Source organism: Suncus etruscus, chromosome 11 (genome assembly GCF_024139225.1).
Source record: "Suncus etruscus isolate mSunEtr1 chromosome 11, mSunEtr1.pri.cur, whole genome shotgun sequence".
NCBI classification, from domain to species: domain Eukaryota; kingdom Metazoa; phylum Chordata; class Mammalia; order Eulipotyphla; family Soricidae; genus Suncus; species Suncus etruscus.
In genome coordinates this window covers 51,342,934-51,357,285 of record NC_064858.1, presented here as the reverse complement: position 1 = coordinate 51,357,285, position 14,352 = coordinate 51,342,934, and the positions used below count along the sequence as shown (strand labels likewise).

At 34.9% G+C, this 14,352-nt stretch overlaps 2 protein-coding genes across 2 annotated transcripts in view; both read right to left on the bottom strand.

Annotated features, from left to right (window-relative positions):
* The window catches only part of CFAP54 (cilia and flagella associated protein 54), a 443,326-nt gene that overhangs the window by 161,462 nt on the left and 267,512 nt on the right, over nt 1-14,352 (bottom strand). The window contains exons 45-46 of the mRNA XM_049782938.1: nt 8,739-8,921; nt 3,379-3,465 (exon numbers count right to left, since the gene is read on the bottom strand). Of these exons, the coding sequence (XP_049638895.1) occupies nt 3,379-3,465; nt 8,739-8,921 (270 nt within the window). The remainder of the gene's footprint in view (nt 1-3,378; nt 3,466-8,738; nt 8,922-14,352) is intronic.
* LOC126021967 (biogenesis of lysosome-related organelles complex 1 subunit 1-like) lies at nt 13,597-14,080 on the bottom strand. Its single transcript, XM_049782859.1, has one exon. The coding sequence runs from the start codon at nt 14,038-14,040 to the stop codon at nt 13,663-13,665; it is 378 nt and encodes a 125-aa protein (XP_049638816.1). The 5' UTR covers nt 14,041-14,080; the 3' UTR covers nt 13,597-13,662.

The window sequence follows — 14,352 nt, the reverse complement described above, 5'->3', positions numbered from 1 at the left end:
ATTTACCCTCAACATGACCACTTCTCTCTCTCTTTTTCTCTCTCTGTCTCTTTATTTTACATTATGACTAATGAGAAAATGATTAACTCCTAAAACTTCTCCTCACATCCTACAATTGTAGAAAATCAAGTGGATAAATTTTAAAGAATAATAATTAGGGCAAGTTAGGGGGAAATGAGATATGATCATAACATGAAAAAAAAGTTTCCTAGGAATATTTTTAACGGAAAAGAGAAAACTGCTTGTCTGTAGAGTACCTCACTTTGGTTCTTGCAAGCCTTTAGCTTTAATCTTCTTAATGCCATATGAGTTAAAAAATTGGCACTAGCAACTCATGTGAGATTACAAAGTTAGGCAGCCATTTTTCCCATTGCCCCTTTGAGAAACACTTTCCCAAATCTGTGTGAAGTCTCCACTGGTACTATCAGACCACTGTGCATAGATTCCTTTAAGTGTTAAGGCTATCTCTGGTTCCATTTATCCTGGCAATCTGGCCATTTGAAAAAACAATGGTAATAGAATGGAATCATATTTTCAGAAATCATCAACATTAAGAACACAACTGGCCAGATGGAAGAAAACTGACTATAAATCAACCCTTCACTCACACAAACATAGAACCACTAGGGCCCTTCCCAGGAAGTTTGGTTATATGGAGAATAATCATTCTTTCAAGATGTCGACAGCTGTCAAGTGAATCCAGACCAGCAGAACGTTAAAAGGTCTAGAGGTTCCTTGAAAGACACTGTTGGGCTATGAAAACTAAACAGCATGATCTATTGCTGTTTGATTTGTCAAAAAGTATTATTGTCTGTTATTTCCTGGCTATGACTTTTCTCACTTCCCACTCACTGACCCCCATTTACTGCAGGAAAGGTCAGACAAATCCTGCTCACAGAAGCTGTCATTTTCTCCACTCTCTGATTGACCTTTATAGAGCTTTTGTCAAAATGATAATCTGGCTTTTCAGCACATCTGTACCAATAAGATCCTACTTTTTCCCTCACTTCCTGATATTGTTACTAGCTACACCTGAGCATGGTGTTTCTCTAATGAAAATAATGGCTGCCATCCCATGAAGCTATCTCTATGGCCTCTAGAAATTTTGAGTAGTTCATTTCTGGGTTAAAATATATTAACAGTCTGGACGATAAAGATAGTACAAGGATTAAGACACTTACTTTGCATGTGATTTGATTCCCCAGCACAACATAGTCCCCTAAACACTGTTGGGAACAAACTACATATACTGAGATTGTCAGCATCCCCTGAACCCTGGTAGGTTCGGCTCCCTTTTTATAATTTAAAGGGTATAAAAGTGTATCAATACTATCAAAATTCTTTGTATAAATGTAGTATTTATTTAAATTTATTTAAATTTATAAAAGTAGTATTTTATTTAAAATAAAATTATTTATTTAAAATATAAAATATTTTAATTATGATTTTAGCAGTTAGAAGCTATTTTTGTCCTATATTAGTTTAAAAGTAAAGAATTGTGGAGTCTACTTTCTTTTAAATAAAATGATTTATTTACTTATTTAAAATAAATAATTTAAAATAAATTTTATTATGAAAATAAAGACCTTGGATATATGTATTACATAGTTAATGCATGAGTCTATGTGTATATAAAACTATAAAACAAGGTTGAATTCCATGATAAGGTACAAACACAAAGCAAATCTATTGGAAGTTAATCTGACCCAGACACAAGACAAATTGAATAAAAGTAGAAGCCTGCAACTACAAGTAAACTAGAAATTTTTGAAGTTAAATCTCAAAGGGCATCTAGGTTGTGGAATTAGTTGAAAATTTTTGTCTGTCAGTCTGGTTTCTTTAGTTTTTTGTGCAATGAAAAATTCTGACATCCATGATATGCTAGCAACATATTTGCACACCACACACTTTAAAAAAAAGGCTAATAACTAAGATACATAAATAGCTTGCAAAATTCAACAACAAAACCACTCCAGCCAAAAATGGGACAAGAGCTAAGCAGATACTTCTCCAAATAAAATGCCCACATGTCAATGGTATTGAAAATGCTCAGTTTTACTGATGATCAGGAAAATAAAAATCAAAAGGATTATATATTACCACTGCACACAAATAAGAAATTTAAAATATATTTAAAATATTGACCAAGATGAAGAAAACAGAATCTTTTGGATAGTAAATTTGTTTATCCTCTGTGAAAAAATAGTACAGATATTTCTCAAAAATTTAGAAGTTGAATTACCACATAAATTGGCAATTTTACTTCAAAATATCTATACCAAGAACAGAAAACAACACAAGTGTTAATTAAGAAAAATATATACACAATTAAGCTCATTGAAGTGCTATTTGCAATAATCAAGATCTGGAAGCAACTGAAACACTCAGGACAAATGAGTGACTAACAATAGTGTGTGTGGGTTTGTGTCTGTGTGATTACTTATGTATTTGAATTCTTCTCAGTATAAGAAAAATTAAATAGTGATTTTTGCAATATTACATTCCACTGGAAAGCATTATGTTTAGTGAAATAGAAGAATAAAACTGGGTCATCTCACTCAAATGTATTATATGAATAAACAAAGGCAGAGAACAATGTCCTTAAAATCTAACCATAAAATCAAAGTTACCAGAGTGCAAAAAGTGGGTTAAAAGTGGAGGATTATTGGCACCCAGGTAGCAAAGTAACATAAACACATATGCTTTGAAAATTAATGTTAGAACAATTAAAAATGAATTCAAAGGCTAGGATTATGGTTCATGTGATAAGCACAACACTAAGGCAGGCAATGGCCTGAGTTGGATTCCTTAGCAGAAATGGCCTGAGAAGAAAACTACAAGGAATAAAGTTAACACATATCTAGGAGGAGCCCTAGCTTCCCACCCAAGTACTACTAGATGTGATTCCTTAAAAAAAAAGTTGATTACTTAAAAAAAATTACAGAAACTTCAATGAACTGACTCATTGATCTCCCAGGACTAGTAGAATCTAATCAGTTGTTCAGTCCTGAAACAGTGATTCCAGACTACTGGAGATAGATGAGCTGTGTTACCAGATGTACTTGTCCTCATTTTAATGTGGTCCATAACAAAGGCATAAATTCTAAATCTTTATAACTGACTCTTTCCACATAGTTGATTATAATACTGGTTATATTATTTTATGTACATGCATCATGTTATTAATATATCATGCATTATTAGGTTATTATTATAAGTATTAAAGCCAAAAGAGTAAATACTATCTATGAGCTCAAAATATAAATTTAGAGTATATTGAGATAATTGTCATACATCATTACATTTATTTCAAATGTTCAACACAGAGTCTATATTTATATAAAAGATAACAAAGTGCTTTAAAATCATGTAACATACCTTGAGGATTCTTGCTTCTAGGTTTCTGACTAAGTCTTGACAAATTCCAGAAACAAAATACTGGTACAATGCAAGAAGAGGCAGAATCTACCAAGAGAAATGTACTTTTTGTTTTAAACTATAGTTATGAAATTAGTAACTTAATAATAAAATGTAGCCCAAAATTAATGTAAAAGAGGTTATTAAAATGGTGATTACTTCTATGTTCATAGCAGTGCTATTATTAATAGGCAAATTCTGGAAACAATCCAGATGCCCTACAACAAATGAATGACTAAAGAAATTGTGGTACATATTCACAATAAAATACTATTCAGCTGTCATAAAAAATAAAGTCATAAAATTTGGCTATATATGGATGTATATGTAGACTATTATTTTGAGTGAAATAACTCCGAGGGTGAGAGATAAACACAAAATAGTATCATCTATGGGATTTAGAAAAAATAAAAGATAGTATAGAAATAATACCCAGAAACTATAGAGATGAGGGCTAGAATGAGATGAGCCCATGATATGAAAGCTTACTACAAAGAGTGGTGAGTGCAGTTAGAGAAATAATTACGCTAAAACTACCATGAACATAAGAGAAAAAGAAATACAATGCTTGTATTTGTACAGGCAAGTTTGCAACTATAATGCTTATATAAAGAAGTACTTCCCTAAAAATATAAAATAATTTAAATGGTGATTAACATTCCAAACCAGGAGGCTATATTATTTGCTATAAGTGAAACAATCTGACTATAAACACTTCAGAATTTTATCAGAACTTTAAAGTGGACTATCAAAGCTGGAGCAAAAGCACAATGATAGGGCGTTTGCCTTGCATGCAGCTGACCAGTGACAAACTTGGGTTCAATTCCCAGCATCCATACACTGCCCCCCCCCCCCGACTGTCAGGAGCAATTTCTGAGTGCAGAGCCAGGAGTAACCCCTGAGCGCTGCTGAGTGTGACCCCCAAAGCCATAAATAAATAAATAAATAAATAAATAAATAAATAAATAAATAAATAAATAAATAAAGTAGACTGTCAAAATAGATGCCACTTGGTTTCCAAATTCTCAGTTTCAAAATCCTTTATGGAAAAAAAAAATCAATTAACTAACATTTGGAGGGGAAAAAGTCAACATATAAATGACTGGGCCTATGGAAAAACTCCAGCAAATAAAATGTCAAATAAATGTAAAGTATAATGCAGTCACATCCAAGTACTCAGGTACTTTAAACTGATTCATCCATGTTAGCTGCTCTTTGCCTTCAATTAGAAAGAACACTTCTATGACACAAAAAAAAATTTTGATAACATGTCTGTTTAATGTCAAACACTGTTGAAGAAGTCCTTGTCTTCAAAGAACATACAGTCTCCTGGTGAAAACTCAGATATATTCTCTGCATAATATTTTTATTTTTCTGATTTAACCATGAGGCCAACCTTCCTGATATCTTGTGCATATACAGAAAGACCATGACAGGTTATCAATATCTCGTTAGACAGGAATAGAGGGAACCATGGCCTAGACTTTTGCACAGTCCCAACTCTCAATTTAAAACTGAAGTTAAGGGCCAGAAAAATGCGGCAAAAGGCTAAGAGTCTGTTTGTATGCAGGAAGACAAATTCAACCCCTAGCACTATTTGGATGGCTGGGCACTGCTGAGAACAATCTCACCACTCAGGCCAGTGAGTAATGCCCACGCACAACAGATATCCCTAGATATAGCCTGAAAGGTGCCATAAAAATAAAGAAAAAATCCCTGAAGCTCGACTTCTGAAATTACATCTCAATCCTCACCAAAAAGAAAAATGGCTTTAGCCTGTGTAGAGTACAGGCAGGGGTGGGGTGGGGAGGAGGGAAAATTGAGACATTGGTGATGGGAATGCTGCACTGGTGATGGGGGGTGTTCTTTACATGACGGAAACCCAACCCCAATTATGTTTGTAATCAAGGTGTTTAAATAAAATATTATTAAAAAAGATTAAAAATTAAAAAAAAAGGAGAGAAAAATGGCTTAAGAAGTGGTGATGTGGGGCCAGAGAGATGGCGCAGCGATAGGGCTTTGTTTTGCCTTACACGCAGTTTACCTAGGACAGACTGTAGTTCGATGCCCTGGCGTCCCAGATGGTCCCCCAAGCCAGGAGCGAATTCTGAGCGCATAACCAAGAATAACCCCTGAGCATCACCTGGTGCGGTCCCCAACCCCCCCCCCCAAAAAAAAGAAGTGGTAATGTTAGGGAGGGTGGCATCATCCTGATTTAGCCAACTAGTTTTATGATTCTGCAGCCAGGGATGTCCAAGCTAAACATGAGCCATAGTCTCCTTTATCACTGGAAATCTTGTGGTTAGTGAGAAATTTAAAAGAAAGAAAAGAAAGAAAAGAAAGAAAGAAAGAAAGAAAGAAAGAAAGAAAGAAAGAAAGAAAGAAAGAAAGAAAGAAAGAAAAGAAAGAAAGAAAGAAAGAAGAAAGAAAGAAAGAAAGAAAGAAAGAAAGAAAGAAAGAAAGAAAGAAAGAAGAAGAGGAAGAGAAGAAAGAGAAAGAAAGAAAGAAAGAAAGAAAGAAAGAAAGAAGAAGAAAGAAAGAAAGAAAGAGAGAGAGAAAGAGAGAGGAGAGAGAAAGAAAGAAAGAAAGAAAGAAAGAAAGAAAGAAAGAAAGAAAGAAAAGAAAGAAAGAAAGAAAGAAAGAAAGAAAGAAAGAAAGAAAGAGAGAGAAGAGAGAGAAAAGAGAAAGAAAATAAAGAAAGAGAAGAGAAAGAGGAGAAGAAGAAAGAGAAGAGAAAGAAAGAAAAGAAGAAAGAAAGAAAGAAAGAGAGAAAGAAAAGAAAGAAAGAGAGAAGAGAAAGAAAGAGAGAGAAGAAAGAAAGAGAAAGAAAAGAAAGAAAGAAAAGAAAGAAAGAAAGAAAGAAAGAAAAGAGAGGAGAGAGAGAAAGAGAGAGAAAGAAAAGAAAAGAGAAATAAAGAAAGAAAGAAAGAAGAAAGAAAGAAGAAAGAAAGAAAGAAAGAAAGAAAGAAAGAAAGAAAAAGAAAGAAAAGAAAGAAAAAAGAGAGAGAGAAAGAGAGAGAAAAAGAAAGAAAGAAAGAAGAAGAAAGAGAGAGAGAGAAAGAAAAAGAAAGAAAGAAAGAAAGAAAGAAAAAGAAAAGAAAGAAAGAAAAGAAAGAAAGAAAGAAAGAAAAGAAAGAAAGAAAGAAAAGAGAAAAAAGAAAAGAAAAGAAAGAAGAGAAAGAGAGAAAGAAAGAAAGAGAGAAAGAAAGAAAAAGAAAGAAATAAAAAAGAAAGAAAAAAAAGAAAGAAAGAAAGAAAGAAAGAAAGAAAGAAAGAAAGAAAGAAAGAAAAAAGAAAAGAAAGAAAAGAAAGAAAGAAAGAAAGAAAAAAGAAAGTAGAAAGAAAGAAAGAAAGAAAGAAAGAAAGAAAGAAAGAAAGAAAAAGAAAGAAAGAAGAAAAGAGAGAGAGAGAGAGAAAGAAAGAAAGAAAGAAAGAAAAAAGAAAGAAAGAAAGAAAGAAAGAAAGAAAGAAAGAAAGAAAGAAAGAAAGAAAGAAAGAAAGAGAAAGAGAGAAAGAAAGAGAAAGAGAGAGAAAGAAAGAAAGAAAGAAAGAAAGAAAGAAAGAAAGAAAGAAAGAAAGAAAGAGAGAGAAAGAAAGAGAAAGAGAGAGAGAAAGAAAGAAAGAAAGAAAGAAAGAAGAAAGAAAAAAGCAGAAACTGCAGGATCTAAGGACATAACTCAGTGATAAAAAACGTGCCATCATATATGAAATCTGGGCTTAATCCCCAGCACTGTAAAACCATAAAGAAATGCAATACAAAATAGAAATTGTTGTCACTTTGCCAGTTTAATTCAGAAACCACTGGTAAATTCTCATAGCTTTTTAAAGGGTTAGAACCTGTCTTAAACTATTTCAATCATAATATAATGTCATTTTCTGCTATGCGCTACAAATAACTACCTTTTCAACAATTAGTGAAGCACAAAATAATAAGGGGTGACTATTATCTTTGAGATCTGATCTCTTCTTTAGTGGGAAATAAAAACACCCCATTTTATTGCTGTCAACTGCTCAATTATTCAGAAAAATGTTCTCAATTTCTTAAGCTTCAGGGGGAAAAATATTCTCATTTCTTTTTCAATGCAGTGATATGTATTATATATAAACATGGCTAGACAGCTAAAGGTTACCCAGGGGATAGAATTATTTTATAAATCTAGAAATGAATCCCATTAACAATGAGAGGAGCACCATCTTGATATTTTTTCTAATAAACACTTTCTTGCCAAATCTTCCAAGTGTTAAAAGCATTTATCAACCTCTCCACTTTAACAAGTGGCTTTATAATTTAACAAGTTACATCATGGGACAATAAATCTTATATAAAGAGTGAATGTGTCACAAGAGAATATAAAATAATTTATAATTAAAAATAAAATGAGTATAAAAATTATAAAAGAGAGGAATAAAAAACAAACAGGGAATAAATATTAAGAAGCAAATGGTGAATGGGGTAAGATAGTTTTAAAAAGAAATGGCATAGAGGAAGAATTTTTCTGAATAAGACATAGGAAGAAAATATAAAATGACCAACAGGACATACAAACTAATTTTAATATTGCAACCTATGTCAAATTTATTATATGAACTGATTTATTTCCCCAAGGGAAAACTGAGCTATATTTGCAGTTTTGAATTTCCTAAGACATTAAGAAACATTTATATTTTACTCCACAGTTAGAGTCTGCTGTTTACTTCATGCATCCTTGGCTGAGAAAAGATAAAAGACACAAGATAAAAAATTATTTCAGCAAAGGAATACTCTCATAGTCTGTGCATTAATAAGAACATGATTCAATGCAGTGAACTGAGTTATCCATACACTCAAGTCCATGTTTCAAGACATTCAAATCAATTTCATAAAAGTCTTAAGAAAAATAAAAAGTAAAAAAGACCACCGACATTAACAATTCAAATAATATATGTACAAACATTAAAAATATGTATTTGTATATACATATTTTGAAGTACATGTAAGAATCCTAAATACAGAGTTTAAAGGTCAAAAGAACCCTAGTTAAAAGCAATTAGGGCTGGAGAAATAGTAAAACAGATAAAATACAAGTGACTGAGTCAATTCTATACCAGCACTGCATATAGTCTCCAGAACACTGACAAGAGTTAATACCTGGGCACAGAGTCCAGAATAAGCCATGACTATCACCAGGCATGGCGACCAAACAAAAAAAGTTAAAAACTAATAAAATCTAAAGAACATCGAAAAGTACATAGGAATATTGAAAAGTTCAGAGAAATTGGTAAGTAATTAGAAGGTACAATAGCATAGCAAATAAAAATAAGCTAATTTTACAATTACTTACTATGAGGTCATGCTTAGCAAAGTGCAGTTCACGGATTACATAATAGAGACTTGTGATCACAGTGCAAATATCAGCCCTGTATCTGTCTGAGAAAAGCTCAATGCCTGGAAGAAGCTGAGTGACTTCATACAGAGCATAGCAACGTTCGGCTTTGGGGTGCGGAAGTGTGGTTCTAAGCAAACCCTAAAATAGAATAAAGGTGAAATAAAGAACTATAAAATGCATTTGCAACAACAAAAAGGAAAACAAGTACATCTATTTTTTCCTAAGGTGCTTATTATTCATTAAAATTGTATCTTCTAAATACTTTTGCCACTTGATGGGTTTTTAAATTCCATGATAATTGCACACATAAGGTTTTCAAAAGAAATTACTATTATTAAGTTATCATTTGTAGAAAGTCCATTTTTTACTGAGAAGTTTGGTAAATTTGAAGCATAATTTTATTTAGTCCTACCTAATTCATGCCAAAAAGAACTATCTCAAATATGATATAATTAAGAGTTAAACAATTAACTTATCTGAGGTTACAAAGTCCTCATAAACTATGTTCTTTTTTATTATATTAGGCATACTAGGTAATGAGTAGAGGAGGTGATGACTTAATTACGAAATCTAAATTATTAGAGTCTGTGGGCACTGATTCCTGCCGTGTACTTTGGCACATAGGAAATATTTTGAATGGCCTCTGCTATGCTCTAAAGGTAGCTGTGAACCACACCACTAAGGACAGATCATGAAGGCATGACATCAGAGGTGAGCTATCTCTGCACATGAAGGGCAGAGCCTGATTTCTGCTGTGTGTTTTGGCACATAGGAGACATTTTGAAAGACCTCTGCTCTGCTATGAGAGGCAGTCATGAACAACCACACTCAGAAATCTCCTAAGGGTACAACAGCAGAGAACATCTCCTGATAACACATCAGCAAAGGTGAGCAGTCTCCACCCATGAATGACAAGGTTCCTGCAGTGAGCTTTGGCACAAGGGAGTCACTTTGAACAGCCTCTGATCTGCTGTGAGGCAGCCATGAACCACCCCACTCAAAACAGCTGTTGAGAGCATGAAAACAGAGAATATCTCCTGAGGAAATGTCATCAGAGATGAGCTGTCTCAGTGCACAAAGGGTGGAGCAACAGGAGGCAAGCCACTTCAAGTCTCTATGAACCCACACACATCTTCTAGTCAATAAATCCCACCACAGCATATAGAAAACACCACATTACAAGCGTGAAATGAGAAAACAACATAGGCCAATACCATGCACAGAGAATGAAGATGGCAGCTTTGAGGACCCAAAAAGTGCAAACCACTTATTTAACCTCTCAGCTTTTCATATGAGAAATTTAGAGAAGAAATATAGAGGATATTCCTAAAACTCAAAACAAAAATGAATCTTCATTTTCAAGCTGAATGAACCACAAATTAGAACCAAGAGGATATGAAAGTAGAAATGAGAAAACTCCAAAATGAAATAATAGGACTGAAAACTTGGAAGGCAAAATGAAAATCTCACTGGAAAGCCTCTCCAACAAAGTAACAGCAACTGACGACAAAAGCAGTGTGCTGGAAGATGAGATGCATAACAGCCTCATACAAAAAATAAAAAGGAGATTGAAAAAGAGCCTAAAAGCAAATGAAAAGACAATAGAAAAAATCCTCAAAAAATGGGAACAGATGAAAATAGAAGTCTTGATAAACTCAACAGAAATAACATAAGAATCATTGAAGTCCCAGAGAACTGGGGAAAAAATTCCGAGGAGAATCAATAGTCAAGAATATTATCATAGAGAAACTCTGAGAGCAAAAGACTACCAACCCAAAAAAAATCCTAGTCAGAATGATGATTCCCACAGATAGGGATAGAATACTGAAAGCAGCAAGATATAAAAGGGAAATTACATTCAATGGTGCATCTTTAAGATTTACAGCAGTTCTGGCACAAGAAACCCTCAAGGCCAGAAGGCAGTGGTGGGATATAGTGACACAATTTAATGAAATGATTGCTTCACCTAGAATATTGCAGTCAGCCAGATTCATAGTCAGGTTTGAAGTAAATATACATAGCTTCAAAGATAAACAACAGCTCAAAAACATTGCAGACTCAAAACCAGCCTTAAAAGAAAACCTGAATGATCTACTTTAAGACAAGACAGACCAAAAGACACACCAGTCATACATTAAAATGAACCTGCCAGGAGCGATTTCTGAGAGTAGAGCCAGGAGTAACCCCCTGAGTGCTGCTGGGTGTGACCCAAAACAAAAACAAAAAACAAAAAGACACTAAATCTATGACAATTATCTCTCTTAATGACTATGTACAACAGTTAAGAGACACAGAGTGGCAAAATAGATCAAAAAGCTGAATCCAACATTTTGCTGCAGACAAGAAACACATCTTAATAGTCAGAACAAACATAGACTCAAAACCAAAGGTTGGAGGACAATCATCCATGCAAATAACTCCCTTAAAAATGCTGGAGAGGGGATTGGAGCGGTGGCGCAGTGGTAGGGCATTTTTTTTTGCACGCATCTGACCTATGATGGACCACATTTCGATTCCTGGGCATCCCAAAATGTCCCCCAAGCCAGAGCAATTTTCTGAGCACATAGCCAGGAGTATCCCCTGAGTGTCGGCAGGTGTGGCCCAACCCCATCCCCCAAAGAAAAAAAGATGGAAAGGCTGCATTAATATTAGATGACACAAACTTTAGACTTAGAAAAATTACAAGGGACAACCATTGATTTTTCATAATAATCAAGGAATATGTACAACAGGAAGAAATCACATGCCAAAATATATGCACACCCAATGAAGGACAAACAAAATATTTAATACAATTTTTGACAAATCTGAAAGAAGACATCAATAGCAGAACAATAATAATGGGAGACCTTAACTCTGCCCTGTCACCCCTTGATAGATCAACCAGGCTGAAACCTGACAATATACTAGCTCTGAGAAGAGCAATGGAAGAGAGTGCCCTATCAAATATACATAGGTCTCTCCATCCCCATAAAACTGGATACAGATTCTTCTCCAATACTCATGGTTCATTCTCCAAGGCAAGACACATGTTGTCTCAAAAAACATACATCCATGAAATCAAGATGATAGAAATTGTACAGACTACATTCTCAGATCACAATGCACTGAAATTAGAAGTGAACTAAAAAGGGACATAGGAGAACAACTTCTAACATTTAGAAACACAACAGCTCACTAATGAACAACCAGAGAGGAAATTAAAAGAATCCTGGAAACAAGTTTGAATGATGACAAAAATTATGAGAATTTGTGAGACACAGCAAACGTGATACTAAAGAAAAATATATAGCTTTGAAAGCACACATCAAGGAAGAAAGAAGGGTCTATATAAATAGCTTAATGACAAAGCTTATAACATTAGAAAGTGATAAACAAAATAAACCAAAAATAGGTAGGCAGAAGGAAATAACAAAGCTTAGAGCAGAAATCAATGAAGTGGAAATCAAAAGCACAATCTGAAAGATCAATAAAACAAATATAGGTTCTTTGAAAAAATTAATTGTATTGATAAAAACACTAGCACAACTCACAAAGAAAGATGAACTTAATAAACAAGATTAGAAATGAAAAGGGAGAGATTACTACAGATACTATAGAGCTTTAAAGGGTAATCAGAGCCAAAGATGAGAAACTCTATGCCCAAAACAAGAGAACCTGGAAGAAATGGATAAATTCTTGGACTTTTATAAACTTCCAGTTTGAATCTGCATGATTTAGCATATCTAAACTGACCATCACTACTGATAATTTAAATTGTTAATCAAGGGGCCTGCGTGGTGGCACTAGAGGTAAGGTGTCTGCCTTGCCAGTGCTAGCCTAGGATGGACCGCAGTTCGATCCCCCCGCGTCCCATTTGGTCCCCCAAGCCAGGAGCGACTTCTGAGCATCACCGGGTGTGGCCCCAAAACCAAAATAAAATAAAATAAAATAAAATAAAATGCTAATCAAAAGTCTTTCCAAAAACTTAAAGCATTGGCTGAGGATTCACTAGTGTGAATCTGTCTTGTAACAGATTTTAGAAGAAAGGCTGTCAGTTTATCTCCATTGAGAATAGTATTTGCCATGGGCTCATGTTAAATGGCCTTGACTATACTGAGAACATTTCCTTTCATTCCCATCTTCTTGAGAGTTTTTATCATGAACAGGTATTGGACCTTAACAAATGCTTTCTCTGCATCTATTGTTATGATCATATGTTTTGTTCTGTTTTGTATTTTTGTTGATATGGGGTATATTATGTTTATTGATTTGCATTGTTAACCATCCTTGCATTCCTGGAATGAAACCTACTTAGTCATGGTGTATGACCTTCTTTATGAGGTGCTAGACCACATCTGCTGGGATTTTGTTGAGAATCTTTGCATCTGTGTTCAGATTAGATGTCATTTTTTCTTCCTTCCTTCCTTCCTTCCTTCCTTCCTTCCTTCCTTCCTTCCTTCCTTCCTTCCTTCCTTCTTACTTCCGTCCGTACTTTCTTCCTTCACTCCTTCCTTCCTTACTTCCTTCCTTCCTTCCTTCCTTCCTTCCTTCCTTCCTTCCTTCCTTCTCTCTCTCTTTCTTTCTCTCTCTCTCTTTCTTTCTTTCTTTCTTTCTTTCTTTTGCAGCATCTTTTTTAATTTGGTATCAGGGTGATGTTAGCTTCATACAAACTATTTGGGAGTGTTTCTGTTTCTTCAATTTCCTGGAAAATCCTGGAAAATATTTATGGTATTTTCTCTTGAAAGGTTTGATAGATTATTAACGAACCCATCTCAGCCTGGCTTTTGTTTTGGGGAAGACATTTGATTTTCTTTTTTTTTTTTTTTTAAGGAGGCTTGTGTTTTATTACTCAGACTGCTGGGGCACAGCCGAGCTGGAAAGGGAAAGGGCAGAGTGCTTAGGATGGGGCGGGCTGCAGCTGGCCTTTATAGACATACTCCAGCGCGGTGGCGATGGTGCGCATGTCCAGCTCGATGCTCTGAGCCCAGTTCTCCACATCCCCGATTTCCTTGAGTGCCTGGTTGAAGTTCTCCACCATCCCAATCCACTGGCCTGTCTGCTTGGCAAACTGAGCTGCCTGGATTTGCAGGGTCTTCACTTCATGGTCCAATTTCCTCTGGTTCATGTAGGCCTGTGCAACACCCACATTGAGATGATCCACCAAAGCTTCTGTCAGGCAGGTCGCTGCATTGATGGCCTCTCGACGTCTCTTCTCCTGCTGCTCCTTGCGCTCGTTCTGCTTGGCCTGGTGTTCCTTCAGCAAGCGGGACAGCATGGTCACACGTGTGGGGTTAGGGGTTGGGGCGCTCCCGGGGGCCCCCCACAGACTTCTCACAGACTGGAATCAGACATTTGATTTTCACTTTAATTTCCTCTATAGTGATCCATCTGTTTGGATATGCTAGGTCATCCTGGTTCAACTGTGGAAAATTATAAGAGTCCAAGAATTTATTCATTTCTTCCAGGTTCTCTTATGTCATGGCATAGTTTCTCAAAGTAATCTCTGATTATCCTTTTAATCTCTATAATTTCTTTTTATTTCTAATCCAATTTATTAAATTTCTCTCTCTTTTTTTGTGATTTATTT

Coding starts and splice junctions, on each gene's coding strand:
- LOC126021967 (XM_049782859.1), bottom strand. CDS start 14,040: ATGCTGTCCCGCTTGCTGAAGGAACACCAGGCCAAGCAGAACGAGCGC.